Genomic DNA, 27314 nt, shown 5'->3' with positions numbered 1-27314 from the left:
CACATGGAGGCGGGTAAGACAGTAGGGATTATGAAAGCACTGGCGGGGCAAATCCTGTGGTAGCCATTGCTACAGACAGGGAAAGCCCAGTAAAAAAAATAAATAAATAAAAAATGAAAGGTTGAAAGTGATAGTGGGAAGACAGGAACTGGGAGGGGTTAAAGTAATAGAGAGAAAGATGGACAGTAGTAAAGGTGCCCGTCTTTCTGTCCCCTCTTTCAACTAGGTGCCCCTAGAAAGAGGGTTGAAAGAGGGACAGAATGCCCATCCTGCTCCGGGGGTAGGAGTTGATAGGTGGCCATAGGGTTACCCCACCAGGTGTAGAGGGGGCATCCAAGTTTGGGGGACAAGAGAACAACCAACCAAGGTGGTAGGAATCAAGGTTCATAGGGAAAGAGTCCCTACGTTGGAGCACCTAGATTGGTGCTCTACCCCACACTGGCCAAGGGACACTGACCCTGTTGGTCAGTGTCCCTTGGCTGGATAGCGATAAATGGGGGACCCACTATCGCTATCCGGCCATCATCCAACTGGAGAAGGGGAGGGAAGGGAGAAGGTAAGTATTAATTATCCATTCATAATTCATTAGAAGGTAAGTTATAATTATCCATTCATAATCCTCATTAACTCTCTGCTCTCATTATGGTTTTTATAAATTTTTCTCACATTTTATACTTTTGCTTTTTTTCTTACACTTTCTGTTAGTTTATATTTCCCCCCGGACACACTGGGGGAATGTAATGCTGTGTAATGTATTTATTCTATTTGATAATTAAAATTAAGTGGCTAAAGACTAAGGGTTAGTAAATACTTAAATTAATTAATATGTGGTTTGTGCCTTTTCACACTCACAGACACTTTCATTTATTCTGCTGGCATTTGTCTAATTTACTCAGTTCTTTGTGCTGCTCACCCCAGGCACTTCAACTTACTAATACTTTTCAGTAAAGTGTAGCTACAGATCTTGCAATCGGGGTGGGGGGGTGCACTGTTTGTGTTGTTGTTAGTATAGAGTTGAGATTGTGATAGTATTTCTAATAAATATATTAACTATATATTCTTGCAGCCAATTTCATTTATTCCTTCACTCACTCCCATTTACAAAAACACTCATTCACTCTCTCTTGCTCAGTCACTTTCTCGCACCCCAAAACTCACGTTCATTCACTTTTATCACAATTACCAATTCATTCTATCATTCAGTGCCCAGCTCATTCACTCAATCTTTCACACTCTTTTATTCTTTCCTTTCATTCATTCTATATTGCCGCTGCTTGCTGCTAGCTTACTAATATTCTTCAGCTAAACTGCTTCCCTGGCTGCCTGTACATCTCCCTCCCCTACATGTTTACTTGTTTGGTGTGGGACTCCTCTTGGCAAGGTAAACCTGGGGCCCTAGTCAATCCGGTTTAGTAAAATTTGAGTATCTGTCAGGGAGCTGATACTATGGATTGCTGTTTTGCTGTAGGAGCTGTAATTATAAATATGATTTATTTAGCAGTATTGATAATTTATTGTAAACTCCACTGACCTGGTGGTTGGGCTGGAGTCAACAAGAATATGTGCCCAGTCTTCACTTTTGCCTCAGGTACATTTTGGGTCATCAGTCAGCCCTAAGGAGGTTAATTTCACCTTTACGGACTGTGACTTGTCAGTATAAATGTTGCAAAAATTCCAGGGATGAACTACTTTGGTGGCTTTGGGCTAACCATTGCCACCTGTGGCAGAAACCTTTTGGTAACCAGATCTATTGTTTCTTGCTCCCAATTTGATTGCCATTGCTCATGGAGCTTTGTGACTATTCTTTTCCTTTCAGCCTTGATGTTATTGGCTGTGCCAAGGGCTATACCCAGAAATTTTGTGGATATGCCTTTTCTTAAGTCTATAGTACAAGCCTCTTTTGGATATTTCCTGAAGTGGGAAAGTACCAGCCAGAACCTGCAGTGCAACATGCTCTGGTGACAGTGAGAAGTATTGTTCTCAGAACTGTGTTGGGTCCATTATTGTTTTCTGTATTTATAAATGATATTGATGATGGTATATCAAGCTTAACGTCCAAGTTTGCAGACAATACAAAGGTTGGCAGGATTGTTAAGGACACTACTGACGCTATGCTGCTGCAACAGGATCTGGAAAGGTTGAGCAGATGGGTTGAGAGGTAGCAAATGAAGTTTAACATTGACAAATGTAAAGTACTACATATGGGAAACAGCAACCCCAGATCAACGTATCAACTCTGTGGTACTTCACTGACAGTGGTAGAGAATGAAAGGGACCTTGGGGTAGTTGTGCAGGCAGATATGAAGTTCTCTGAGCAGTGCAGATGGGCTGCAAGAGTAGCTCATGGTGTCTTGTCAATGACATACAGGAATTTTTCTAGAAGGGATAAGGAGGTGATTATTCCCTTGTATAAGGCAATGGTCAGGCCACACCTTGAGTACTGTGTACAGGTCTGGAGGCCTCATTTCAAGAAGGATGTAGAGCTGCTGGAACGAGTACAGAGAAGGGCAACAAGATCAGTGAATGGAACAAAGGGTTGCTCTCATGAAGAAAGGCTTAATTTTGAGAATTACAGTGTCTGGAGACAAGGCACCGGCGAGGTGATCTGATAGAGGTGTATAAGGCCTTGAATGGTTTGAGCATGCTCAATGCCGATGGGATTCTTCCTCTTGGTCAGAATAATCACCTGAGAGGACATAAATCCAGATTGAGGAAAGACAGATGTAGGATAGATGTGCGGAAATTTGCCTTTAGCCAGCAGGTAGTTGGTGGAACAGACTTCCATCCCTTGTTGTGGAAGTTGATAGCCTAAATAAATTTAAGGCTCAGCTGGACAGGTATTTCGAATAAACGGAGGGATGAAATGGAAGTGTTTTTTTTTTTTTTTTTTTTTTTTTGGCTGATGCTGAATAAGCTTACTTTCTTGCATCATATGCCTCTACTAATACTGTCTCTAATTTGTTCCTGTTTCTGACTATGGCCGTGAAGGTAAACCATGTGCCAGCTCCATAGGTGATGACAGGCAAGTACTGCTGCCTGGCAATTATATACTGCTCAGTATATAATTGCCAGGCTCCTTTTGAGCCCCCAGTCAGACTGATCCTGACAATCATGCCTGTGTAGTTTCTCACTTTTTATGCCAAGTATTCCAAATGGGGATAAAAATTTAATTTTGAGTTGGAAACAATCCCTAGGTATTTTAGTTCTGATACCATTTTTACGGTTTTTCCTTTAATTTTAATTTGAGGGAGTTTCCTTAGATTTTCTTTAAAAAGTATGGATTTAGTTTTTTCCAATGATATCCTGAGCATGTGCATTTTTGCCCACTCCTGCATTTGCATGAGGACGGCATTTGATCATTGCTCTACAACCACTCTTGTGTTTCCTTTTACAAGAAGAATCAAATCGTCTGCAAAGGCTAGGCTTTCAGCAAAGGCTAGGCTATCATTGGGCCCATATCCAAGGCCAGAAACTCATCTTGAATAATTGTGAAGAAGAAAGGGCCAAAGATTGAGCCCTGTGGGCAACCTTTATTCACAGGGCATGTGAACTCCTGGAACCTTGTATGGACTGAGACTCTTCTGTCTTTAAGGTAGCTGTTGATTACCTGACAGAGGTTTTGTGGGACATTTATCTGGTGGGCCGTCTAAGGACACTATGCCAACAGAGTGAATCAAATACCTTAGTAAAGTATATTGAAATTGCCAACATATATTTCTCCTCTGTATTTTGCACAGTTGAGTAACTGGTACATGGCACGACCTACTCACTGTGCTCCTCCGTAGAATTGCCCTGCTTGAAGCCATATTGGTCTTTCATATATCATATATTTTTCCCATTACTGGGAGGAGAGCTATAGGCCTATATGATTTTGGATCTGTAGGAAGTTTCTTGGGTTTTTTTAAAATGAGTCTGAGTACTGCTATTTTCCAGATTTTTAGGAATTTGCCTTCTATCAGGAAGTGATTATATAATTCTATTAGTTTGTCTTGTGCTATTGCAGCAAATTTTTTTAATAATTTCTACCTCTAGGAGGTCAATTCCCAGGCATTTGTTGTTTTTAGTTTTACTTAAGGCTGCTTGTAGTTCTTCTATGTCGAATGGAGGTTCTATATTGGCATTTCTATATTCCATGTTTTCATTTATTATGTCACTTTGAGTAGGGTAATAATCCCCAGCCTCAGTCTGGATAATAATGTTTAAAATGTTATTTACAGACTCTGCCCAACACAGGATTGGAGTCCGATTTGGTTTTAGTGTAGTTTCAACTAAGTCTTCTCTTGGCAGCTTGTTGGTCACTATTCTGTACACGACCCCCCATGGATCAGCATTTCCAGAAGTTCCCATCAGGACTCCTTTTTCTTTTCTCTTATGAGGGTAGTGTATTGGTTCCTGAGAGTCCTATAGGTATCTCTCAGGGCATCAACTTCATTTTGGTGCCAAGATGTTCTGGCCCACTGGAAATGTCTCCTTGCCTGGTGTACCCTTCCCTTCTCCTGAGCATAGTCAGTTCAGGGCACCACCTTCTTCTTGTCATAGTCATTGCATGGTCGTGCGGGCTATAATTGTTTGATCTAGACCACTCATTTTCCTGTTTCTGCAGGTCAGCTGCTGTGATTTCAGTGAAGATGTTCCACTTTGCGTTCTATCTTCTTATATCTTATAGACACTGTTGAGCTATCTGTAGCTGTGTGTTTAACTTAAAAGTTATTGCTCTGTGATCTGATGTAGTCCAGGCTGGCTGGACACCAGTTTGAAATTTTGTATGCTATTGAATTTGTTAGTATGAATCAAAGCTGTAATACTGAATACGTTCTACGTTGATAATAATATTTGTAAAATAATAAGAGGAGTTTACCTCAATATAGTACGTAGAACACTTCCATGTGATACCCTCCAGAAATTAAAATGGAAAAAACGAAAAAATCAACTTACCGGTACATAGAGTAAAATATAAATAATTAAATAATTAAAGAACCAATTTAACACATTTCAAATCAATTTAAAATCAAATTAACGCAATTAAAAGAATCTAACGAAAATATTCAAAACGATTTTCCTTCCTGAAGCTGATAACGCTTTTCGACCGTATGTCATGATCACAGGAATGAAAATTATCGAATCGGGTTAAACCTGAAACTTAAATAGTGATTATTTGTCTTCACGCATGCGAGTAAAGGTCCATGCATCGGAGATCAAATATGGCCGCCGAACATTAACAGAATTCTCGTGTAATTTAATTTCTACAGTTTCTGCAATTAATAGTCGCATATAATTACGTTGAACATTAAGTATTTTGGCCTCGTTAAATAAAAAAAGTAAGTTTTTCGTTAATGGCATGAAAGGCTAATTCTGACGGTGCGCCGACCGGGCTAGCCGGGTGGGTAAAGTGCCTGCCTGGCAACCCAAAGGTCGCGGGTTCGATTCCCGCCTCGGGCTTGGATCAAAGTACTGAAAAAACCTGGGGAGGTGCATTATGGCCACAGAAGCCTATGCGCCAACAACTACCAAAAAAAAAAAAAAAAAATCTGACGCTGCTGAACGAGAAGCACGAACTGAGGCTTCATGTTGATTTACACAAATATTAAGAGAAAATCGTGTCGAACCTTGGTAAGACGAGTCGCAATCACCGCAAGAAATGTTGTATACCAGATCATTAATTTGTGTTGCGAATGCAGAAAGAACCGAGCGATTGTTCAGTATAGTGTGTAACTTCCGTATTGGCCTGGCTACAATTTTAAATTCGGTATCTTTAAAGAATCTATTAAGCTGTTTGTGCCACTGTTCAACATATAGGACAGAAATAAAGTATTTTTTGATATTATTATTGTTGGTTGGTTAGTATTTTGTATCCTATCCTTAGCCTGTACCCTAATTCGGTTTATTGTTCCAATGGAATAACCCCTGTTTAAGAACCTGCTAGTTAATATTTGTATTTCTGAGTCCAAAGCAGATTCCGTCGTTGAATATTTATAGGCATTTAGAAATTGATTAAAGATAATCGATCTTCTGTACGTGAATGGATGATAGCTATTATAATGTAGAAACATACTGGTATTTGTAGGTTTTTGATAGATGCTAAATTGTATTTTAGCTATCGATAGCTAAAATACAATAAAATAAAATACTACTGGTGATGTGTGCACACACACACACACACTGCATATGGGAAGCAGTAACCCCAGAGTAATGTATACACTGTTTGTTTCTACACTGACAGTAGTAGAGAATGAAAAGGACCTGGGGGTAATTGTGCAGGCAGATATGGAGTTTTCTGAGCAATGCAGATGGTCTGCAAGAGTAGCTCGTGGTGTCTTGTCAATGATATACAGGAATTTTTTTAGTAGGATAAGGAGTGATTATCCTCTTGTATAAGGCAATGGTCAGGCCATACCTTGAGTATACCTCATTTTAAGAAGGATATGTAGCTGCTAGAACAAGTACAGAGAAGGGTAACAAGATTAGTGAATGGAACAAATGGTTGCTCTTAAGAAGGCTTAAGTTTTGTAAATTAGAGTGTCTGGAGACTAGGCACCTGCGAGGTGAGCTGATTGAGATATATAAATCCTTGAATGGTTTGAGCATGCTCGTTGCCAATGGGATCCTTCCTCTATTTTATAATAATAATGACCTGAGAGAGCATAAATTCAAATTGAGGAAAGACAGTTGTAGGATAGATGTGCAGAAGTTTGCCTTTAGGCAGCAGGTGGTTGATTGCTGAAACAAACCTCCATCTGTTGTTGTAAAAGTTGATAGCTTAAATAGATTCAAGGCAGAACTAGACAAACATTTGAAGCGAGTGATGGGTGAAATGAGAAGATTATTATTTTTTTTTTTTTTTGGCTGATGCTACATAAGCTTGCTTTCTTGCATCATGTGCCTTTACTAATGCTAATGCTAATTAAACGAAAATTTACCATTCTCTCCAGGATTTTGCACAGACAGCTGGTCAGAGCAATAGGTCGATAATTAGTAAGAATTCTAGGATCCTTTCCTGGCATCGCTAAGGCAAGAACAATTGCTATGCTCCAGGCATCTGCTCTTCAGTATAGATTTTTTTGTATAAAAGGAGCAGGTGATCCATAGACGTTGGTGAAAGGTGTTTAATCATTTCATAATGGATGCCATCTGGTCCAACAGCACATGCTTTAGAAAGTGAAAGAGGTCTTTTTAATTCCTGCATAGTAAATGGTTCATTGTAGGAACAAAGGCCCTTTAGTGTGAAATTTAGTGCCTGTTTTTCTCTTTTATATTTGAGGACCAGAAACTCTGGGGAATAGGAAGATATCCTAGAGATCTTTGAAAATGTTTCTCCAAGAGCACTGGCTATTGTAGTTGGCTCTGCAATTGTGCATCCATTATAGTCTAGGATCGATGAGGGGTGAGATGTATATTTTCCCTTCATTTTCCAGATTTTATCCCAGAAAGCGGATGTGTATTTTAATGGTTTTATTATATTGTATTTTAACGCTTTTATTTTATCTCTGTTGTAGTATTTATGTATATATCATTTGTTTATTTTAATAAATTTATTTTAACCAGTTAGTCGGTCGGCACTAGAAACTTGTATGATGATGATGTATGAATTATCCTGGACCGTCTTAGCGCTGGTAGACTAGGTAATAGATGATATAAACCGGATCCATGATTTCTTCTGACTCTGACAACGTGGTATGGCTGTTTTTACTCAAGATGGAGCTCCATATTTTTGGTTCACGTTTAATTTCAAATAATTTATTGTTCACATGTGTCTCCTAAATATTTAACCACTGGTCCCTACAGATACATCGGATGTTTTAGGAAATCTATATAGGGTACTTGGTAAGATGAAGGTGCGCTGATGTTTGGGTGCTTGGCTGCCTGGTCTGCTGTTTCGTTACCTGTGATGCCAGCATGTCCTGGAATCCAACAGAAACTTATAGTATGATTCCAATTCCTCAAGTGATTTAGACAAGACCAGATTTCTTTTACTATGGGATTTGGGTTGAGAAATTGTTACTTATTGTGGACAGTGCACTCATGGAGTCTGTACATATTAAATTATTAGTGTTGAGACAGATATTGTTATTGTCTATAGCTAGATGGATTGCATACAGTTCTGCAGTATAACTGCAGAACTGTATGCAATCCAGAAAACAGTCAGGAGAGATACAGAGACTGTGAATGAGGGAAAGACTACTGCAGCACCTACAGCAACATCTGATTTTGAGCCATCAGTATATATTTAGCAGCTCTGCATGTTGCTAGCAGCATGTCATTCGTGCAGTTGTTTCATGTAACAGTTTTCCAGGGACTTTTTCCTCCATTGGTGGAAATAGGTGTCACAGTATGGTAGGTTTGAAGACCAAGTGGGATCAAGTATTTTAGTTTCTTTCAGCATGTTTTCAAAATGAACATTCCAGAAGTGCATCAACTCTTGTAGTCTAATACTAGTTGGTCTATTTTCAGTGGGTTTATTGTTATAGAAAGTTATCCTTTCAGGATTGAACAGTGGCAGTTGATCCAGATGATCTGGAAGGCTTTTAAGTTGAGCAACATAGGTGAGGAGTAACATTTTCCTTCTGAGTGGAGTGGTGGTTTGTTTGTCTCTATATACTTTGGACCATGGATGTTTGAAAAGCCCCAAGAATAGTGCAAAGAGCACTGTGCTGTATGGTATTCAGTCTTGTAAGTACAGTTTTCCTAGCTGAGTCCTAGACTATTGCACAATAATCTAGACGTGACTTGATGAGCAAACAATACAAAAGCAGGAGAGTATCTGTTTGCATCCCATGCCATGGCAGGGATGGCTTTGAGTATATTGAGTGTTTTCAAGTAGAGAGTTCTGAGATAAGTTATGTGCATGGCAAAATTTAGTTTAGTAAAGTAAAAAAAAAAAAAGTAAAGTGCAGCCATTATCAACCCACTGCAGGATGGAAGCCTCCTCAACAATTCATGCTGAGGGAAATGGACCATAATCTGCCACGCTGGTCCAGTGCGGGTTGGCAGATCGACCGTATTTAGCAGTCAGGGGCTTGAACCCCAGTCTACTCAAAGAGCGTATGCTACTGCACTCCCGTTCCTGACCACTTGGCTACGGAGGCCTTTAGTATCTAATATTAAACCTAAAAAGCAGATACTGCTGGCAAGAGGGATTGGTTGGTTTTTTAATTTAAGTTCAGGCTATGGATGTAATCTGCACTTTTTACACAAATGAATTGCAATTGTCTTTTGTTTTCACAGGCGATAACCATTCTGTGTCCATGTCTCTAACTCATTTATGGAAAGTTGTAACTGTCTCTCTCTATGCTGTTTATGTTTGGTGAATGGCATGATATTGTAAGATCATCGGCATACATATATATTTCTACAGTTTTGGGAATATTCTGCATCATGGTGTTTAGCCTAATTGCAAAGAGGAGAGGACTAAGTATGGACCCCTGGGGCACCCCTTCTTGAATAAAATATTGTGAAAGGACATTCTGGTGACGAACTTGAAAGGTTCTGAACTCTTAAGAAAGTTCTGGATGAATTTAGGTATGTGTCCTCTCAACCCCAAAGAATACAGCTCTCGAAGAATGCCATACCTCCATGTGGTATCGAATGCCTTTTCAATATTATCTTGGAAGCTACTAGGCTTTACATACCAACTAAGAAATATTGTTTAAGGTTTAGGCCTAAAAGGATGTCAGATGAACTAATGAGGCATATGGCAGAGAAGAAAAATGCATGGGATACATACAAATTAACACGTGACACAGAAGCCTATGATAGATACAAGTTGATCTGTAACCAAGTTACAAAGGAGGTTAGGCAGGCGAAGGCAGGTTACGAGAAATCCTTGGCAAGGGATGCGAAGAAAAACAGCAAAGAATTCTTTACTTATGTAAACTCTAGAATGAAAGGGGATAAATCAGATTGGTCGACTTGATATCGATGGGTCAACTGTTGATGATCCTGCTCAGGTAGCTAACAAACTAAATCAATATTTTGCATCTACATTCACACATGAGGAGTTATTCAGAGAGGGGGAATGCCAGAGGTGTATTCAACTCTGGCAGTAAGCTAAAGAATCTTGTAATAACTGAGAGTAAAGTGGAGGAATAATTGTTGAAGATAAACACAAGAAAGGCACCTGGGGTAGATGGGATCTATCCAGTTATATTAAAGGAGGCAGCAAAGGAAGTAAGCAAACCCTTAGCCATAATTATGAGAGCTTCCTTGGACTCAGGGGAGGTACTCATGGACTGGAGATGTGCAAATGTGACCCCAATTCACAAAGGAGGATCAAAGGCTGACACAAGTAATTATAGACCTGTGAGTTTAACTTCTGTTCCCAGAAAATTAATGGAGGCACTGGTTAAAGAAGCACTGCAGGATCATCTAGACAAGACTTCAGTTATAGCTCGGACACAGCATGGTTCTGTTAAGGGGAAGTCTTGCCTGACCAATTTGATTGGATACTATGATGCAGTCACAAAAGAACTGGATGCAGGGAATAACTTTGATATTATATACTTGGATCTTAGAAAGGCTTTTGATACTGTTGACATGGAAGACTGCTGCACAAATTGGAGCAGTGTGGCATTGGAGGCAAGTTGCTGCTATGGATAAAGGGGTGGTTGAGGGGGAGAAGACAGAGAGTGGTAATCAATGGACACTGCTCATCATGGACTAATGTTATTAGTGGAGTCCCTCAGGGTTCAGTATTGGGTCCTTTATTGTTTTCTGTATTTATAAATGATACTGATGATGGTATATCAAGCTTAATGTCCAAGTTTGCAGACAATACGAAGGTTGGCAGGGTTGTCAAGGACACTACTGACACTATGCTGCTGCAACAGGATCTGGAAAGGTTGAGCAGATGGGCTGAGAGGTGGCAAATGAAGTTTAACATTGACAAATGTAAAGTACTACATATGGGAAACAGCAACCCCAGAGCAACGTATCAACTCTATGGTACTACACTGACAGTGGTAGAGAATGAAAGGGACCTGGGGGTGGTTGTGCAGGCAGATATGAAGTTCTCTGAGCAGTGCAGATGGGCTGCAAGAGTAGCTCATGGTGTATTGTCAATGATATATAGGAATTTTTCTAGCAGGGATAAGGAGGTGATTATTCCCTTGTATAAGGCAATGGTCAGGCCACACCTAGAGTACTGTATACAGGCATGGAGGCCCCATTTCAAGAAGGATGTAGAGTTGTTGGAACGAGTACAGAGAAGGGCAACAAGATTAGTGAACAAATTCGTGATTATGGAACAAAGGAGTGCTCTTACGAAGAAAGACTTAAGTTTTGCGAATTACAGTGTCTGGAGACTAGGCACCAGCGAGGTGATCTGATAGAGGTGTACAAAGCCTTGAATGGTTTGAGCATGCTCAATGCTGATGGGATTCTTCCTCTTGCTCAGAATAATCACCTGAGAGGGCATAAATTCAAATTGAGAAAGGACAGATGTAGGATAGATGTGCGGAAATTTGCCTTTAGCCAGCGGGTGGTTGGTAGGTGGAACAGACTTCCATCCCTTGTCGTGGAAGTTGATAGCCTAAATAAATTTAAGGCTCAGCTGGACAGGTATTTCGAACGAACAGAGGGGTGAAGTGGAAGTAGTTATTTTTTATTTATTTATTTTACTTTATTTTTTTTTGGCTGATGCTGCATAAGATTGTTTTCTTGCATCAAATGACTCTACTAATGCTAATGCTAATATGTAGACTCACCATTATTAGATGTTCATTTTTAACATTTGCATTGTGAATGCATATGTTAAAATGTTTCTGCTCTTACCATAAGGTCCAAGCAGGATCTGTTTTGTCAGAAATCGTATTGATTAATATTTAACAGCATTTTACTTTCAAGGATCCATTTTAGTCTGCTGTGTATAATTTTTTCTAGCATTTTACCCAGACAGGTAGTGAGAGAAATTGGCCAGTAGTTTTCTGGAAATGATTGATCCTTTTTCTTGGTTTTGGAAAAGCAAGAATGATAGAGTGACTCCATGAGGAAGGATAAGCACATTCAAGAAATATTTGATTATAGAAAACTAACAATAGATTTAAGGTTGTATTGTTTAAATGTTTGAGCATTACATAGTAGATTCTGTCTGTAGTAGTAGTAGTAGTAGTGGCACATGATGCAAGAAAGCAAGTGTAGGAGCTTATGCAGCATCAGCCAAAAAAAAACAAAAAAAAAAAAAACACACCATTCCCTCCAAATGCCTGTCCAGTTCCTCCTTAAATTTATTTAACCTATCAACTTCCACAACGACAGATGGAAGTTTGTTTTTTTCCAGCAATTAACCACCCGCTGGCTAAAGGCAAATTTCCGCACATCTATTCTACATCTGTCCTTTCTTAATTTGAACTTATGTCCCCGTAGGTTGGTAATCTGAACAAGTGGAAGGATCCCATCAGAATTCAGCGTGCTCAACCCATTCAAGGCCTTATAGACCTCAATCAGATCACCGCGCAGGTGCCTAGTCTCCAGCCACTGCAATTTGCAGAACTTAAGCCTCTCTTGGTAAGAGAATCCCTTCATTCCCCTCACCAATCGTGTTGCTCTTCTCTGTACACGCTCAAGCAAATCTACATCCTTCCTAAAATGAGGCCTCCAGACCTGTACGCAGTACTCAAGGCGTGGCCTGACCATTGCCTTATACAGAGGGACAATCACCTCCTTTTCCCTGCTAGCAAAATTCCTATATATCATTGACAAAACCCCATTACCCGCCCTAGCAGCCTGTCTGCACTGCTTAGAAAACTTCATATCTGACTGCACAATTACTCCCAGGTCTTTTTCATTTTCTACCACCTTAAGTGTAGTACCACACAGTTGGTACGTTTCTCTGGGGTTACTTCTACCCATATTCAGTACTTTGCATTTGTCAAGGTTGAACTTCAGTTGCCACTTCTTAGCCCATCTGCCCAAATTATCTAGATCCTGTTGCAGTAGCACACTGCCATTACTGTCATTAACAACCCTGCCAACCTTTGTGTCATCTGCAAACTTCGACATTAAGCCTGATATACCTTCATCAATATCATTGATAAATACACAAAACAACAGTGGACCCAACACTCAACCCTGTGGGACTCCACTAATAACATTAGTCCACGAAGAGCAGCACCCATTGATTACCACCCTCTGTCTTCTCTCACTTAACCATCCTTTTATCCATTGTAGCAACTTACCCTTAATACCATTCTGCTCCAATTTGTACAGTAGTCTTCCATGCGCAACGGTGTCAAAAGCTTTCCTGAAATCCAAGTATATGATATCAAAATTATTTTTTGCATCCAGTTCCTTTGTGACTACATCATAATAACCAATCAAATTTGTCAGACAAGACTTTCCCTTAACAAACCCATGCTGTGTTTGAATTATTGCTGCAGTCTTGTCTAGATGATCCTGCAATGCATCTTTAACCAGCGACTCCATTATTTTACCCAGAACAGAAGTTAAACTAACTGGTCTGTAATTACTCGTGTCACCCTTCGATCCACCTTTGTGAATTGGGGACACATTTGCACATCTCCAGTCCGTGGGAACCTCCCCTGAGTCCAAGGATGCTCTCATAATTATGGCTAAGGGTTTGCTTAGTTGCTTTGCCGCCTCCTTTAAAATAACTGGATAGATCCCATCCACCCCCAGGTGCCTTTCTTATGTTTAACTTCAACAATTTCTCCTCCACTTTGCTCTCAGTTATTACAAAATCATTAAGCACACTGCTACAATTTGATAACCTTCTTCCATTTTCAAATTGTAATAATTCCTCACATGTGAATGTAGATGCAAAATACTCATTCAGTTTGTTTGCTATCTGAGCAGGATCATCAACAGTCGAACCATCGATGTCAAGTGGACCAATCATATTCATCCCCTTCCTTTTAGAGTTTATATAAGTAAAGAAATCCTTGCTGTTTTTCTTAGCATCTTTTGCCAAAGATTTCTCGTAATCCGCCTTCGCCTGCCGAACCTCCTTTGTGACCTGATTACAGACTAGCTTATATCTGCCACAGGTGTCTGCGTCACTTGATAATTTATATGCATCCCATGCATTTTTCTTCTCTGTCACGAGTCTCATTAGTTCATTTGATAACCATTTAGGCCTAAACCTTGAACGATATTTCTTAATCGGTATATAAAGTCTAGTAGCTTCCACGATTAATTCTTTGAATGCTTCCCACTTAGAATTTACTGTTTGTAACATCGTCAGTTGATCCCACTGTACAGAATTTAAAAACTGTCTGAGACCACTGTACTCCCCTTTACGGAAGCAAAAACCCTTTCCTTTACCCCTGACGGTAGTTACCTCTTTGAGTAAATCCCACTTCAGCACACTGTGATCACTGCCACCTAGTGGTTCCTTTATCTGCAAATTCTTAATACACGAATGATCACTGCTGATAACCAGATCAAGAGTGTTACTTTCTCTGGCTGCCTCTCGAACATGCTGCTGCAGAAAACAATCATCCAATAAATCCACAAAAGTGTGACTAGTGTGTGAGTGACCAACCCACAAGTTCCAGTCAATATCTGGGAAGTTAAAATCCCCCATTATAAGACATTCTGATTTACTGGCCCACTATTTCTCTGTACAATTGTTCATTGTACTCATTCAAGTCATTAGGCCTATAACACACTCCTACTCTTATTTTTGCTTTTGCAGTGCTTATCTCACACCAAACTGACTCAACAGAGCACTGTTCATCTATATTAACTGGGTGCACTTCCTTTGATTTTATGTTTTTCTTAATTAGCAGCATAACACCCCCTCCCTTTCTGTCCTGTCTATCCTTTCTGTACACATTGTACTCCCCAAATTCCAGTTCGGCATTCCTTATATCTTTGTGACACCACGTCTCTGCTATCCCAACAATATCCGCCTTTGATGTCTTGACCAACACTTCAAATTCATCAAATTTATTTACTATACCTCTAGCATTGGTATACATGCAAGCATACATGCTCCTATGCCTATTCCTTGTTACCTAACACATCCCATATACCCAACTATTCCATGATGACTGCCATCTGTCCCTGAAACCCCCAACACCCCTCGTTCCAGGTCGCTTCTTATTCTAATAGAAGTTGTGCAAGAATCACCTTCACCTCTGCCTGCGGTTACTGTTAAACTATTAGTCTTTGTATCCCCCCAGACTAGCAGTTTTCCGACCCACCTAACACTGCCTCGATAGCATCAGCAAATATTCTTGCACCCTTTCTATTTAAGTGTATCCCATCCCTGTAGAGGCAATCTCTCCTGGTAACAAGTACAGTCCAGGCTGAAAAAAATTCTACCCCTTGAGCCTTGCACAATCTTTCCAGGGCCAAATTGATCGACAAGGCTCTCATCATGTACTCCCTCCTATCGTGTCTGGGCAGAATTGCAGACACTTTCAAATTCAACCCTATTTCACAGCTTTTTTTCAACAGTGACCTGTACTTGTTGAGTAATTCCGCCGGTCTCCTACTCTTAATATCATTAGTGCCAACGTGTACAACTATATCACCTTTTGTGCCCTTGAAAGATGATATCCGCTCTACAACGTCATCAACCTTTGCCCCTGGCAGACCTGTCTGGTCCTGCTGCACTGTTTGCTGTTCTGTTCAGAGCTTCTTGGAGTTCAGTTAAGATGAAAGGCTGATTATAAGGAAGAGATTGGGTGGTATTAAAATTTATTTTATATTTTTCTGCAGAGGTTTTGATTTTCAAGAAAGAATTGTTATATGGAGATTCTACTGATATTTGACTGAAAGTCTCTCCAAGGAAATCGCCTATTTCCTTAGGGTAATACAGTTCTCGTCTATTATTAATCAAAATTGGAGCAGAAAAAGGAATGCACTTATTATTTAATTGTTGGAGTTTCTTCCATATTAGCCGACTGCTGGTGTCCTTCATGATGGTACTGGCAAATTTTATCCAGGATTCTTTTTTGGCTTGTCATCTGATTTGTCGTGCCCTTGCCTTTTGTTTTTTTATATAAAATGAGGTTGGCTTTATCTTCAAATAGGTCTCTGGGGTTGGGAATATTCATATTTATAATAACTGCACAATCCTACACCAACCATTATTAAAAATAAATAATTAGTGTTGTGTTATATTAAAATAATAATGTTGTAAATAAATGAAATAGAATGATATAATTCCACCAGATAAAACTGATAAAAAGGTAACTGTCTGTACAATAAAATATGAAATTTTAAACTGCAATGAATAAATTACAATAAAACAATGTAGATAAAACACAGGATAATAAAAGTGCTAAAACACTGTAGCTTTCAGAGGCATCTGCCTCCTTTTTCAACAGTGAGGTTATCACACGGCACATCCTTAAATATCAGCAGGCTCATGGTTCTCAGCACGTGTTTCTACAGGAGCATGGGAAGAATTTGAGGTTGGCTGTTGTAGGAAACCTATGAAATAGGTTCCAAGCTTTATTTTTTTTCTCATTTTGCACTGTTACAGGCCTCATTCCACCAATGATTGCATGTCTTTTTTGGTTTGCAGAGGACTGAGGAATTGCTTCAGAAGCTGCTGCCAGCATTTGTGTGGTAATGTGCTCAGTGACTTCATCTGTTGGTTGTGTTTTAATAAATTGATCATCAAAATAAACACCAACTGAATATTTTGTCCAATTTTCTTTTGTGAATTTCCATTTTACTCTGTAATTTGGACAGTGGGATTGTTTTGTTTGAATTTTAAATATAATTAGAAAATTATTCCTGTTGTGCAGATCACATAAGATTGACCACTCCATACTGGGGAAAAGTATGGGAGAATAGATTGACAGATCAACTGCTGAAGTGGATCCTGTGGGTACATGAACATAAGTGTGATTGCCAGTATTTAGTAAGGTTAACTGCTGTTGATTCAGTAATGTCTCAATCAGATGTCCTCTTTTATCCATGCTTGACAATCCCCACAATGGGTGATGCCCATTGAAATCTCCAAAGAGACAGAAAGGTGTTGGCAATTGTACTATAAGATCTAGTTCTTTTAGCACTAGAGGTATATTTGGTGGGAGGTATACTGAAACAAGGGTTAGTGTTTTTCCAAAGAAGCTGTTGCTGCAACAGCTTCTATGTCAGTCTGTAGAGAAATACGTCGAGAGGGGATTTTAGAGTTAACTAGTATTCTACACCTCCATGTGCAGATTTTGCAGTATTCCTCTTTTCTGTACATTGTGAAGTTTTTAATTGAGAGAGTTTGTCTGCAAGAAACTAATTTAACACCTGTGGTGTTAAATTAGTTTCTTGCAGACAAACACTCACTGGATTGTACTTATTGATCAGGTCACACAGATCATCAGTATTGGCTCATATGCCTCTGCAGTTTCATTGAAGTATGTGCTACATTACTTGGTTTTAGGAGTTATGTTTTGATCTGTCTGTTTTTTTTGAAGCAGTTTGATTGTAACAATCTGTTTTATTTCTATCTCTTTTGGGGAAACCGGTCGTTCTGTTTCCATGTATTCCTCTGTATGAAGTTCTAATAGTTTCTTCTGGGTTAGTTTTGTTGTCAACATCCATATGTACAGGGAATTGTTTCTTGGTCTGAGCATGATCTGTTGGTACTGTTTTGTCTGCTTTTTAGTAGTTTCAGGATGGATTATTGGGTGGAACTGAAATTGGGGTGTTGATTGCTTGTTCTATTTGGTTTTGTTTGGTAGGTTGCGGCTTAGCATTAAGCCCCGGCCCAATCGGCAAAAGAAGTGTTTGGAGAGACTGTAATGTCAGTTTGAGTAGCAACAGAATGTTTCTATTGAGTTGCTTGTGCATATGTGCGTTTCGGCATAAACTGCATGATGTGCTTTTTGGCTTCCTGGTACGTTACTTTATTTTTTGTTTTGTATTTTTGTACTTCTTTTCCAACTTTTAAATTTTCACAATTTTTGGAATATGCCAAATGATTTCTTTTGCAATTGGGACAGGTGGTTACAGTACAGTCCGCCTGAGTGTGTTCTTTTGAACCACAATTTGGGCATATCATAGTGCCACGGCATGCTACCTGGGAGTGTCCATATTTCTGGCACTTATAACATCTGATGGGATTCAGTATATATGAACGTACAATTTAGATATCCTGCTTTAATCATTGATGGTAAGTTTCAGGTACTGAAAGTCAGTATTATGTTTTGTGTAGGTGTTAATTCTCCATCTTTCCAGATTAATATTCTCTTTGCTTGTGTGACTCTTTGATCAGCTAACTCTTGCACAATTTCTTCCTCTGAGATGTTAATGAGGTCCCACTCTGCTATAATTCCTTTGGAGGTATTCAGAGTGGCGTGTGGTGTTATATTCACAGGTATTCCAACAAAGGTGGTCAGTTTCATTAATGTTTCTGAATGTTTTGGTTTTATCGTTTCTACCAGCAGATCTTCAGACTGTAGACGTTTTACCATCTTTGGTGGTCCTGCAGCATTTCTCAAACATTTCTGGATTAGAAATGGGGATAGTCCGACAGTGAATGAATAAGGAGAAAGGCTGGGTGGTCTTGATGACATGGATCTTTTTTTTTTGCCTTTTATTTTGATAATGGTCACAATCAGGTTGGTCCGTATCAATAGATGATCTCAGTGGATGAGAACTCGTTTTACCACTCGGGTTACTGGCCCTGCCATGAGGAGGTAGGAGTAATGCCAATAGTGGCCAAGCAGTTGTTAGGTTAGTAACTCTAATAAGAAATAAAAGGAAAGGTGTCTTTTCTTTCCTGACTTAACTTATTACTTATAAGATGAAGTCAACTGTGCGTTTTGAAGAACATAAGAGAAGATAACTTTATACTTAAAGAGAAGAGTGAATCCTTTTAAGGAAAATGCTTTAGATCAATTTATAGAGCTCAGAAATCGCTTGGCACCCGGGGCCGCCAACCCAAGATCTCCTGCCTTCTTGAAGTGGGGAGGGGGTTAAACTGGTATGTCGAAGTGTTAAGCCCCTAACTACCAGGATCCCCTTCCAAAAAATTTCCACTGGTTGCAGTGAACACACACACACACACACACACACACACACACACACACACACACACACACACACACACACACACCAAAGAAACTGGATTTCATGATTTTACCTTGGAACCTTGGCTGTGGAATTCTAGTGATGCTAATCTAAAGGATCAGCAGTATCACTGTGATACTCCTCATCCATCAGTATGAAGCCAGATGCCTCACTTATGGGTTCCAATGTTGAGAGAGGAAAAATTAAAGATAGATGATATGCAGCATGAAAATGTAGAAAAACACTGTATTAATAATCAAATTGTGAAACTAAATATCAACACAAACCTCATGCCAAGAAGTCTTTGGTAAAAACAGAACACATATAGGATCTGATTTAAATAAAATATATGTATAGTTAAGGTCAGTTAAGGTTCTTGCATGACAGATTGTTAAACATGATTCTCCATTTATTTATAATTCATTTCCATTTTTTATCATGTTGCTTATTTATGGAAGGTTGTTGTTGTCGTTATTTGGTTTTTAGGAGCATTAGCAACTAAGGCCATATTGCTCCGGGGATATGCGGTGGTCATTCTCTGACCTTTCCGCATCCTCCGTATTTGGTGGTCATGGGCTCGAACCCCAGTCTAATCAAGAAGTGTGTTCTATGCACTGCTGCTCTTGCCCACCCGGCTATGGAGTCACCATTTATGGAAGGAAAGTAAATCTTAACTATCAATATTTTGAAACTTTTGAGTACAAAATTAAGATGTACAAGAATAATAATAAAAAAAAAAAACGACTAAGATTAACATATTTAATAGCAATAGATATATCACTTATACACTCATGAGCAAAACATTATGACCATTCATCTCCACGAGTGGACAAATCCCACAGCACCTAGGAATGACATCACTGATCGGTGCAGCATACATAGTGATGACATGTCAGTGCCTGTCACTTAGTACAAAGCCTGTGCAATGGGGAAAGGTAAGAGTCTAATGAAGTTTAAAGGAAGAATGATTTGTGGCATTAGGAAGCCAAGGGGATAGCATCTTAGCAACTGCAAGCATTATCAGCTATTTAAGGGCCTGTAGTGAAGGGTGGGAGGAATGGTCCAGAGAGGGCCACACTACCACTTCACCTAACGTACTGGGATGGGGAGACCACCACCACCACTGGTCAAGATAAAATGGTGGTTGGCATGTGCTGTCTGGGAACAACAGATGGTTCTTGATCCCTCAATTAATGGTAGACTATAACCAGAGAGCACAAGCACTTCCAAGCAACACCATTCAGCAGACACCCTTGTAGATAAGCCTATGGAGCAGGTGATCTGTTCATATGCCCATATTGACTGACTGTCATCAACACCTCTGCCTACAGTGCACAGAGGAGCACTGTTGCCAGACATTGGACAACTGCAAAAGTTGCCTGGTCTGATAAATCAAGATTCCAGCTCCATCATGCCAATTATCAGGTGTGCATATTCGAAGGTGAGCAGCTGCACCTAGACTGCAGAGATGGGATGAAAACGGGCTAGTGGCATCATGGTTTGGGGGATGTTTTCATAGATCCTTCATCCCCCACTGAACATCCCCCCTTACTGCTAGGTAGTGGAGTAATGTTCTATGGGGACGAGGAATAAGCCTTGGCATTGTTCTGGACAAAGCTTTGCCCTGCATAGTGATTGTGTATCCAGCTGACACTGGGCTCATTCAACAAGACAAAAACCTGCATCACAAGGCCCATACTGTGCAGGAATGGTTTGAGAACCATGTCGAAGCATTCCATGTGCTTCCCTATCTGCCAAATTCCCCTAACATCAATCCCATTGAACATTTGTGGGATGTGGTGGAACACAGCATTCTCCAGTCCATACCATTGCCTCACTCTCTTGCCTAACTCCAGGTGGTCTTTCTATCCAGCTAGCCATGATACTTGAGAACACCTGCTGTAGTCTCAAGAAGTTGATGCTAAGCCAAGTACAAGTGGCTATCACAGTGAAAGACAGCCCAGCAAACTATTAGACAGGTGAACATAATGTTTTGGCTCATGAGTGCATATCTTTGTCATTAGCAAAGCATACGAAACTCATCAAGTCCTATTAGTAAACGTGAGTAATTCACACATTTTTTGAAGAGGTTCCTAGCAATACATTTTTTCTCTCTCCCTTTTTCCCAGTGAGTATTCACGACGTAGCATGACTTTAATATCAAACCCTCAGTTTGGTAGTATTTCTAAAATTGTTAATACCTCAGTCTGTAGCATACCAACTTGTTATTTCTTGGTACAGTAGACTTTCGGAATAATTGCACCTTCGGGGATTTAAGGTTGTTATTTTGATTTTTTGTTATCTAGAAAGTTTTATTTTTAATATATTTAATGCAGAAATAACGAGTCTAAATAACAAATAGAGAGATTAAGAATGCAATTTTACTAACAGCACATAAAAAACAAAAACATTTTGATGATCCAATGTTATATTCTGTCAGTAATATGCTCCTGCTTGTGCCCCATTCTATTTTCTTTATTATTATATTAAGTTTAGTCTGCATGGGTAGCAGCACAGTAGTATCATCACCATCCTACCCACACTGGGTGAAAAAAGCCTGGTTCGAATCTCATTGATGATGCGAGGATCTTTCATGGGCTTTTTTCACTCTGTGGCTGAGTTAGTTGTCTCAGGTGCTGTAGAGAGCAACGTTTTTCCCCCAGAAAAACAGCAAATCGACCAGTCAACACATGCAATTTACACACACAATACACATGGGTATATGAATTAACTTTCCGGGTGACCTTAATGTAATAGTTTGGATTATATCAAGTTTGTCACTGAGCTTTAATGTTGTTCTTTTCTTCTCTGTATGAGGTTTATTAACTTTAGGAGCCATAGTGAGGAGTTTTTAATTTAAAATAAATGTAAAACAGTAGTATAATCCATAATATCAGTACAGAATTCACTTTCAAAATGGAGAACGTAAACAAATACAGTAATCACGTGACTTGTTGTTGTTGTTGTTATTTTGGTTTTTAGGAGCATTAGCAACTAAGGCCATATTGCTCTGGGATATGCGGTGGTCATTCCCTGACTTTTCCGCATCCTCCGTATTTGGTGGTGATGGGCTCGAACCCCGGTCTAATCAAGAAGCGTGTGCTACGCATTGCTGCTCCTTTCCACCTGGCTACGGAGGCGCCTCACATGACTTGCTGTTTTCTTTTTTCAGTACTGCAAGACATCTGCGATGTATGTAAATATCCGATCTTGATGTGCCGTTAGCTTGAATGTTTCATTATTTGGGGTGGCGTTATTTCAACAGTCTACTGTATATGATTTGAAATACACTATGAACGTTGCTTTTTTTTTTTTAAAAAAAGCAACATGTAGCCAAAAAGGTGTGTGCATATATAATGTATGTAAATCATTTAAAAATTTATATATTCACTATCCTTTTATACTATTTTCATCAAAAATACTGTTACTGAGGTTTCAATAATTAATGTTGAAACAATGAAAACAAACATCTAGTTACACACGGGAGGTTAATTTAAAAAGTTCATGCAACTAATGCAAGGAACTTACCCATTAACACCAGTAAGTGCACCCATTGTAGTTAAAGAGCTTGTGGTCATTCCCAGTGCCATACTGGATACAGGACTCATCGAGCCCACACCACCACTAAGTGATGAACTTGTACTTGAAGTATTCCCTGATACATTTCCTAATAATCATAAATAAAATTTTATTTAAAGGGCTTCAGGTACATATAAACAAATTATCTTATAAAAGATAATTTAACCTGGCACTAGTCAAACTCCTGTTTCTTGAAATGGAAGTTGCATGCATCTGATGGGTGACCAGGTTTGCTTTTTGTTTATGTAAAACGTTTTGCAACTTTTTTTGAATCCTGCTTTTAGTATACTGATATATCATAATTTATTAACATATATCCATACTTTCTGTATCTAACTTTTCAATTTTGTAATAAAAAATCATATATTAAAATAGGCTTCACTATTTACATGTTATTAAAAAAAAAAGAATTAATTCTGCTAAAACAAAAAAAAATTACAGCTACAAAACATAAACATGAAAGTAATAGTTACTTCCAGTTTTTGGTGAAGAAAAAAAAAGTTAAGAGCATTAAATTTTAAAACTGCACATTTGTATATATTTCTATTTATATATGATTTATATAGTAATAGTATTTGCCATATAGTGCAAGGGAGCCACAGGCTTTTGCTGCGGTGGCAAAAAAAAAAAAAAAAACCAAACCAGCGACCGAGTAAATAAGAAAACACAAATTATATGCTTCCCTCCTCACACAGTTAAGTATCCAATTGACACTTGAATTTACTCAAACTGTCAGCCTCAACTACCTGCGAGTGCAACTTGTTCCAGCAATCAATGACTCGCTGGCTAAAATAAAACTTCCTACAATCTAATCTAAAACTCAAACCCTGTAATTTGAATTTATGACCCCTAGTTTTGGAATTGTTTAGAACATAGTGTATAGTGTTATTTTCAATGTGGCTCCAGGGGTCTCCAACTCCACCTCAGGCAATGTGATGAATACAAAACTCTGTAAAAGCCAGATTTATGTAGGTTAGTGAGTGTTTATGTAGTACTGGTGTTAATATTTGCAGTTAATATTAGAATTGTTTAGAACATAGAATATGTATATGTGTAGAATATAGTGTTAATTGTAATGCGGCTACGGGGTTTCCCCCAACTCTGTGCCAAGCAATGTGATGAATGCAAACTCTGTAAAGGCCAGATTTATATAGATGAGTGTTTGTCTAGTGTTAGTGTGGGTTATGTTGTTCATCTGGCCTCTTAGCCTCTTAGGGGCTTGTGTTTTCACACAAAAACCTCTACTTTACCGTCCAGCACCACAAGGAGGCAGGCTGGGCAGTAGGGAATGTAAAGCACTGGTGGGGCAAACCCTGGGGTAGCCAAAGCTACAGACAGAGAGAATCCAATAAAAAAAAAAAAAAAAAGAAAAGAAGAAATTGAAACTCAGAAAGAAATAGTGGGGAGATAGCAGGTGGGAGGGTGTTAAAGTGGTAGAGGAAAAGAGGATGGGCAGTAGAGAAGGCATCCACCTGGTTGAAATGGAGGATAGAAGGGGGCCTGTCAGGTCAGGATGACCACCCTGACCTAGGGATAGGAGTTGATAGTTGTTAGTGGGGAGGACACCACTCAGGGTAAGAGAATAAACACCCCAGGTGGTAGGAATGAAAGATCATAGGGAAAGGGTCCCCTATGTTGGAGTTCCATTTTTGCACACTATCCCAGTGTCTGTGGCATGGTGTCTGCTTAGATGGGCATAGGGCTATAAATGGCTCACTAGCCCACCAGTCAATCTGGGGGGGGGGGAAAGAGACATTGTTTCACTTATATCTCTCATTCACATTCTGCATTAATTCTGATTTGATGCTTTTTTTCCTAACATTTTATATTATAACTTTTTCCTTTTCTTTTTTTTGCTAAATTATGTTCCCCCCCACCATACATTCATCCTGTTTCTCACACCAGGGAGGGGTGGGAGGAATGCAACATGGTTTCACTCTAACACAATTGATAAAGTGTGGCAATCCTCTCACAACACGGTACTTATATAAGACAGTTTCACTCTAACACAGAGAATTGTGGAAAGCTTGCACACCATGGTATTTTTGAGTTTTGTGCAGGGGAAAACTCTGCTATTATGTTGGATGTAATGTTTCAACATTTCCATTCTTTTTTGTGAATCTCCGCTTTTGGCTAGCTAATCGTTATGCAAAAAAAAAAAAAAAAAAACAATATTGGGATATCCCCATATTACATTCTGTGCTATTGAACTTGTGGAAAAATCTAGATTTCAAAGTTTTATTACTACTGGACAACATGCCAGGCCATCCAAAAGATTTTAGTCATCCAAACATTGAAGTAATATTCCTACCACCTAGTACAACTTCTTTAATTAGATCAAGGCATTATATCTACCTTTGAAACTCATTACATCAGAAAATCGTTACAATGGATTTTGGAAACTCATTATATCAGAAAATCGTTACAATTGATTCCGAATTGAATTGATTGAAAATTGAAGTGATGGAGGCATGCATGGAAACATTTTTCAATTGTGGACTGTATCGGAATCTGTGACAAAGAAGTAAAATTGTCAACATTAAATGCGTGTTGGAAGAATGTACAGCCAGAGTCAGTTCATTCAGCAAATATTGTTGTACCGACAGAAAATGGAATCCATGCGATAGTAGAACTTACTAAGTTGGTAGGAGGGGAAGACTTTGCTGATATGACTACTGAAGCCCTTGTGGGTAGCACAGTTGGTAGGATGACCATCATCCCTACACCGGGTGGAAAAGACCCAAGTTTGAATACCGTCGATGACAGGAGGAATTTTTATGGGTAATTTTCACGTGGCTGAGTTAGTTGGTCTCAGGAGAGGGTGGCATGATTTTTTCCTCCCAGAAACTCGGGTTTTTTTGTCAAGAAAAATAGAAAATCAACCTCAGAACATGCAGAACAACATAGCCTTAGTTGCCGATGCTCCTAAAAAAAAAAAAAATAAATAAATAAATATAATTACTGAAGACATTCAAGAATTACTGGTAGAAAAAGAGGCTGGTGAAGCGGATTTGGTGGAAATGGCATCGGAGGTTAATCAAATCAATTCAGAGGATGATAGCGCAGATGAAACTTCTGAACTTCCAAATTTTACACTAAAAAGTATATAGAAAGGCATAAAGTTAGGCGAGCAATTAGAATCTTATTTTTTTAAAATTCAGATTCTTCAACTGAAAGAGCCCAGAGTTCAAAAGGGAGCTTCAAAAATGCTTAGTTCCATACAATGAAATTACAAAGATCTATCAAGCAAAAGCAAACAAACCCAGATTAATGATTTTTTAAAAAGAGCAGAAGATACACAAAATCTAGAATGTATTTTTGTTAGCTCCTGGAATGTAAACCCCCCTTTTTGTACTGGTTCTTAGTCCCATATAACACAGTTTTGCACTACACAAGATTTTATAGGAACCTAACTACCATGTTATACGAGGGTTACCTGTATTTTAGCAATATGTTCTCATATTCTCAATTATATTCATACCTTCACTCACACCCTTTTACCAAAATTCTAATTCACTCTCTTTTGCTTCCTTGCTGGGTCACTCTCTTTCACCATAACTTTACATTCTTTATCTTTCACCACAATTTCAATTTCACTCTATCATATTCATTCAGTACCCAGCACTTTCACTCAATTCTTTTGCACTCATTCATTCTTTTTTCATTCTATATTGCATCCCCTTGCCACAAGCTTACTAATATTATTCAGCTGAGTTGCATCTCTAGCTGCCTGTACATTTCCCTCCCCTTTATATTCACTCAGAGTAACCCTGGGTGGCTCAGTCATCAATTCGATTAAGTCCAAATGTAGGTATCTTTCAGGGTGCTGGTTACAGCTACCCCATTAGATTAAAACTGATCATCTGGGTGTGGTGGGAGACATGGACAGTTTTAGTTATTGGTTAGTCTGGCTGCGGGGGAGGCTGTAAGGACTGTCTCTGCATGTTTCTTCTTACTTCAAATACTTGTTGAGTACAGTTGGCGATGGCTTTATATATATATATATATATTTTTTTTTTTTTTTTTTTTTTTCTTCTGTTATGAAAAGATGTTCTTGTCCCCTGGGAAGGGGGACAATCTATTAACCGTGTTCTTTGGATTTCTTAAGATTGTACATTCATAAAGAATGTGTGTCCAGTCTTCACTCTCACTACAGGTACAATTTGGGTAATCAGTCAGCCCTAAGGAAGTTAGTTTTGCCTTTAGGGAGCAGTGACCTGTTAATATAAAGGTTGTAAAAAGTCCAGGGGCATACCACTTTGGTGCCTTTGGGCTAATCATTGCCACCTGTGGCAAAAATCTTTTGGTAACAGCACCTCTGGTTTCTTGCTCCCAATTTGATTGCCAATACTCATGGAGCTTTGTGGCTATTCTTTTTCTCTCACGGTATAACATAAAAAGAGCCAAATAGTATACATTCCAGCAACCTTTAAGCTCAGAAATGAATAACATTCAGCCTGAACTTCAGCAGCATTAAGCATTTGCAAACCACTGTGAAATAATAGCACAGGCTTTAACAAAGGGATGCATCCCTTAATAAAGGGATGCAATTCCTCTATGAAGAAAGAAACCAAGACCAAATGCAGTTCTCTGGTGTTCCCTGGAACTGGAATCCCTCCGGCAAAGAGTTCACCAGGCCAGAAAAAATTTTCAAAGAGCTCAAGCAACCTGGCCTGAGAATTAAGTTAATGCACTGAGGGAGGCTTATAAGACCCTAAGGAACAACTACACCACCCTACAAGGTGCAGGAAAAG

General features: G+C 39.1%; 1 protein-coding gene across 2 annotated transcripts in view; it reads right to left on the bottom strand.

Moving 5' to 3' along the window:
* LOC150074953 (CUGBP Elav-like family member 1) overlaps window positions 1–27314 on the bottom strand; it is an 824767-nt gene that overhangs the window by 160980 nt on the left and 636473 nt on the right. For both annotated transcript variants that reach the window (XM_090388957.1, XM_090388958.1), the window contains exon 13: window positions 22510–22648. In XM_090388957.1, coding sequence (XP_090245083.1) covers window positions 22510–22648 — 139 coding nt within the window. The remainder of the gene's footprint in view (window positions 1–22509; window positions 22649–27314) is intronic.

The sequence above is a fragment of the Mastigoproctus giganteus genome, chromosome 14 (assembly GCF_048544385.1).
Source record: "Mastigoproctus giganteus isolate SK-2022 chromosome 14, ASM4854438v1, whole genome shotgun sequence".
NCBI lineage: Eukaryota > Metazoa > Arthropoda > Arachnida > Uropygi > Thelyphonidae > Mastigoproctus > Mastigoproctus giganteus.
Note: the sequence above shows the minus strand (reverse complement) of the source record. Positions and strands in the feature narration are given on the sequence as shown.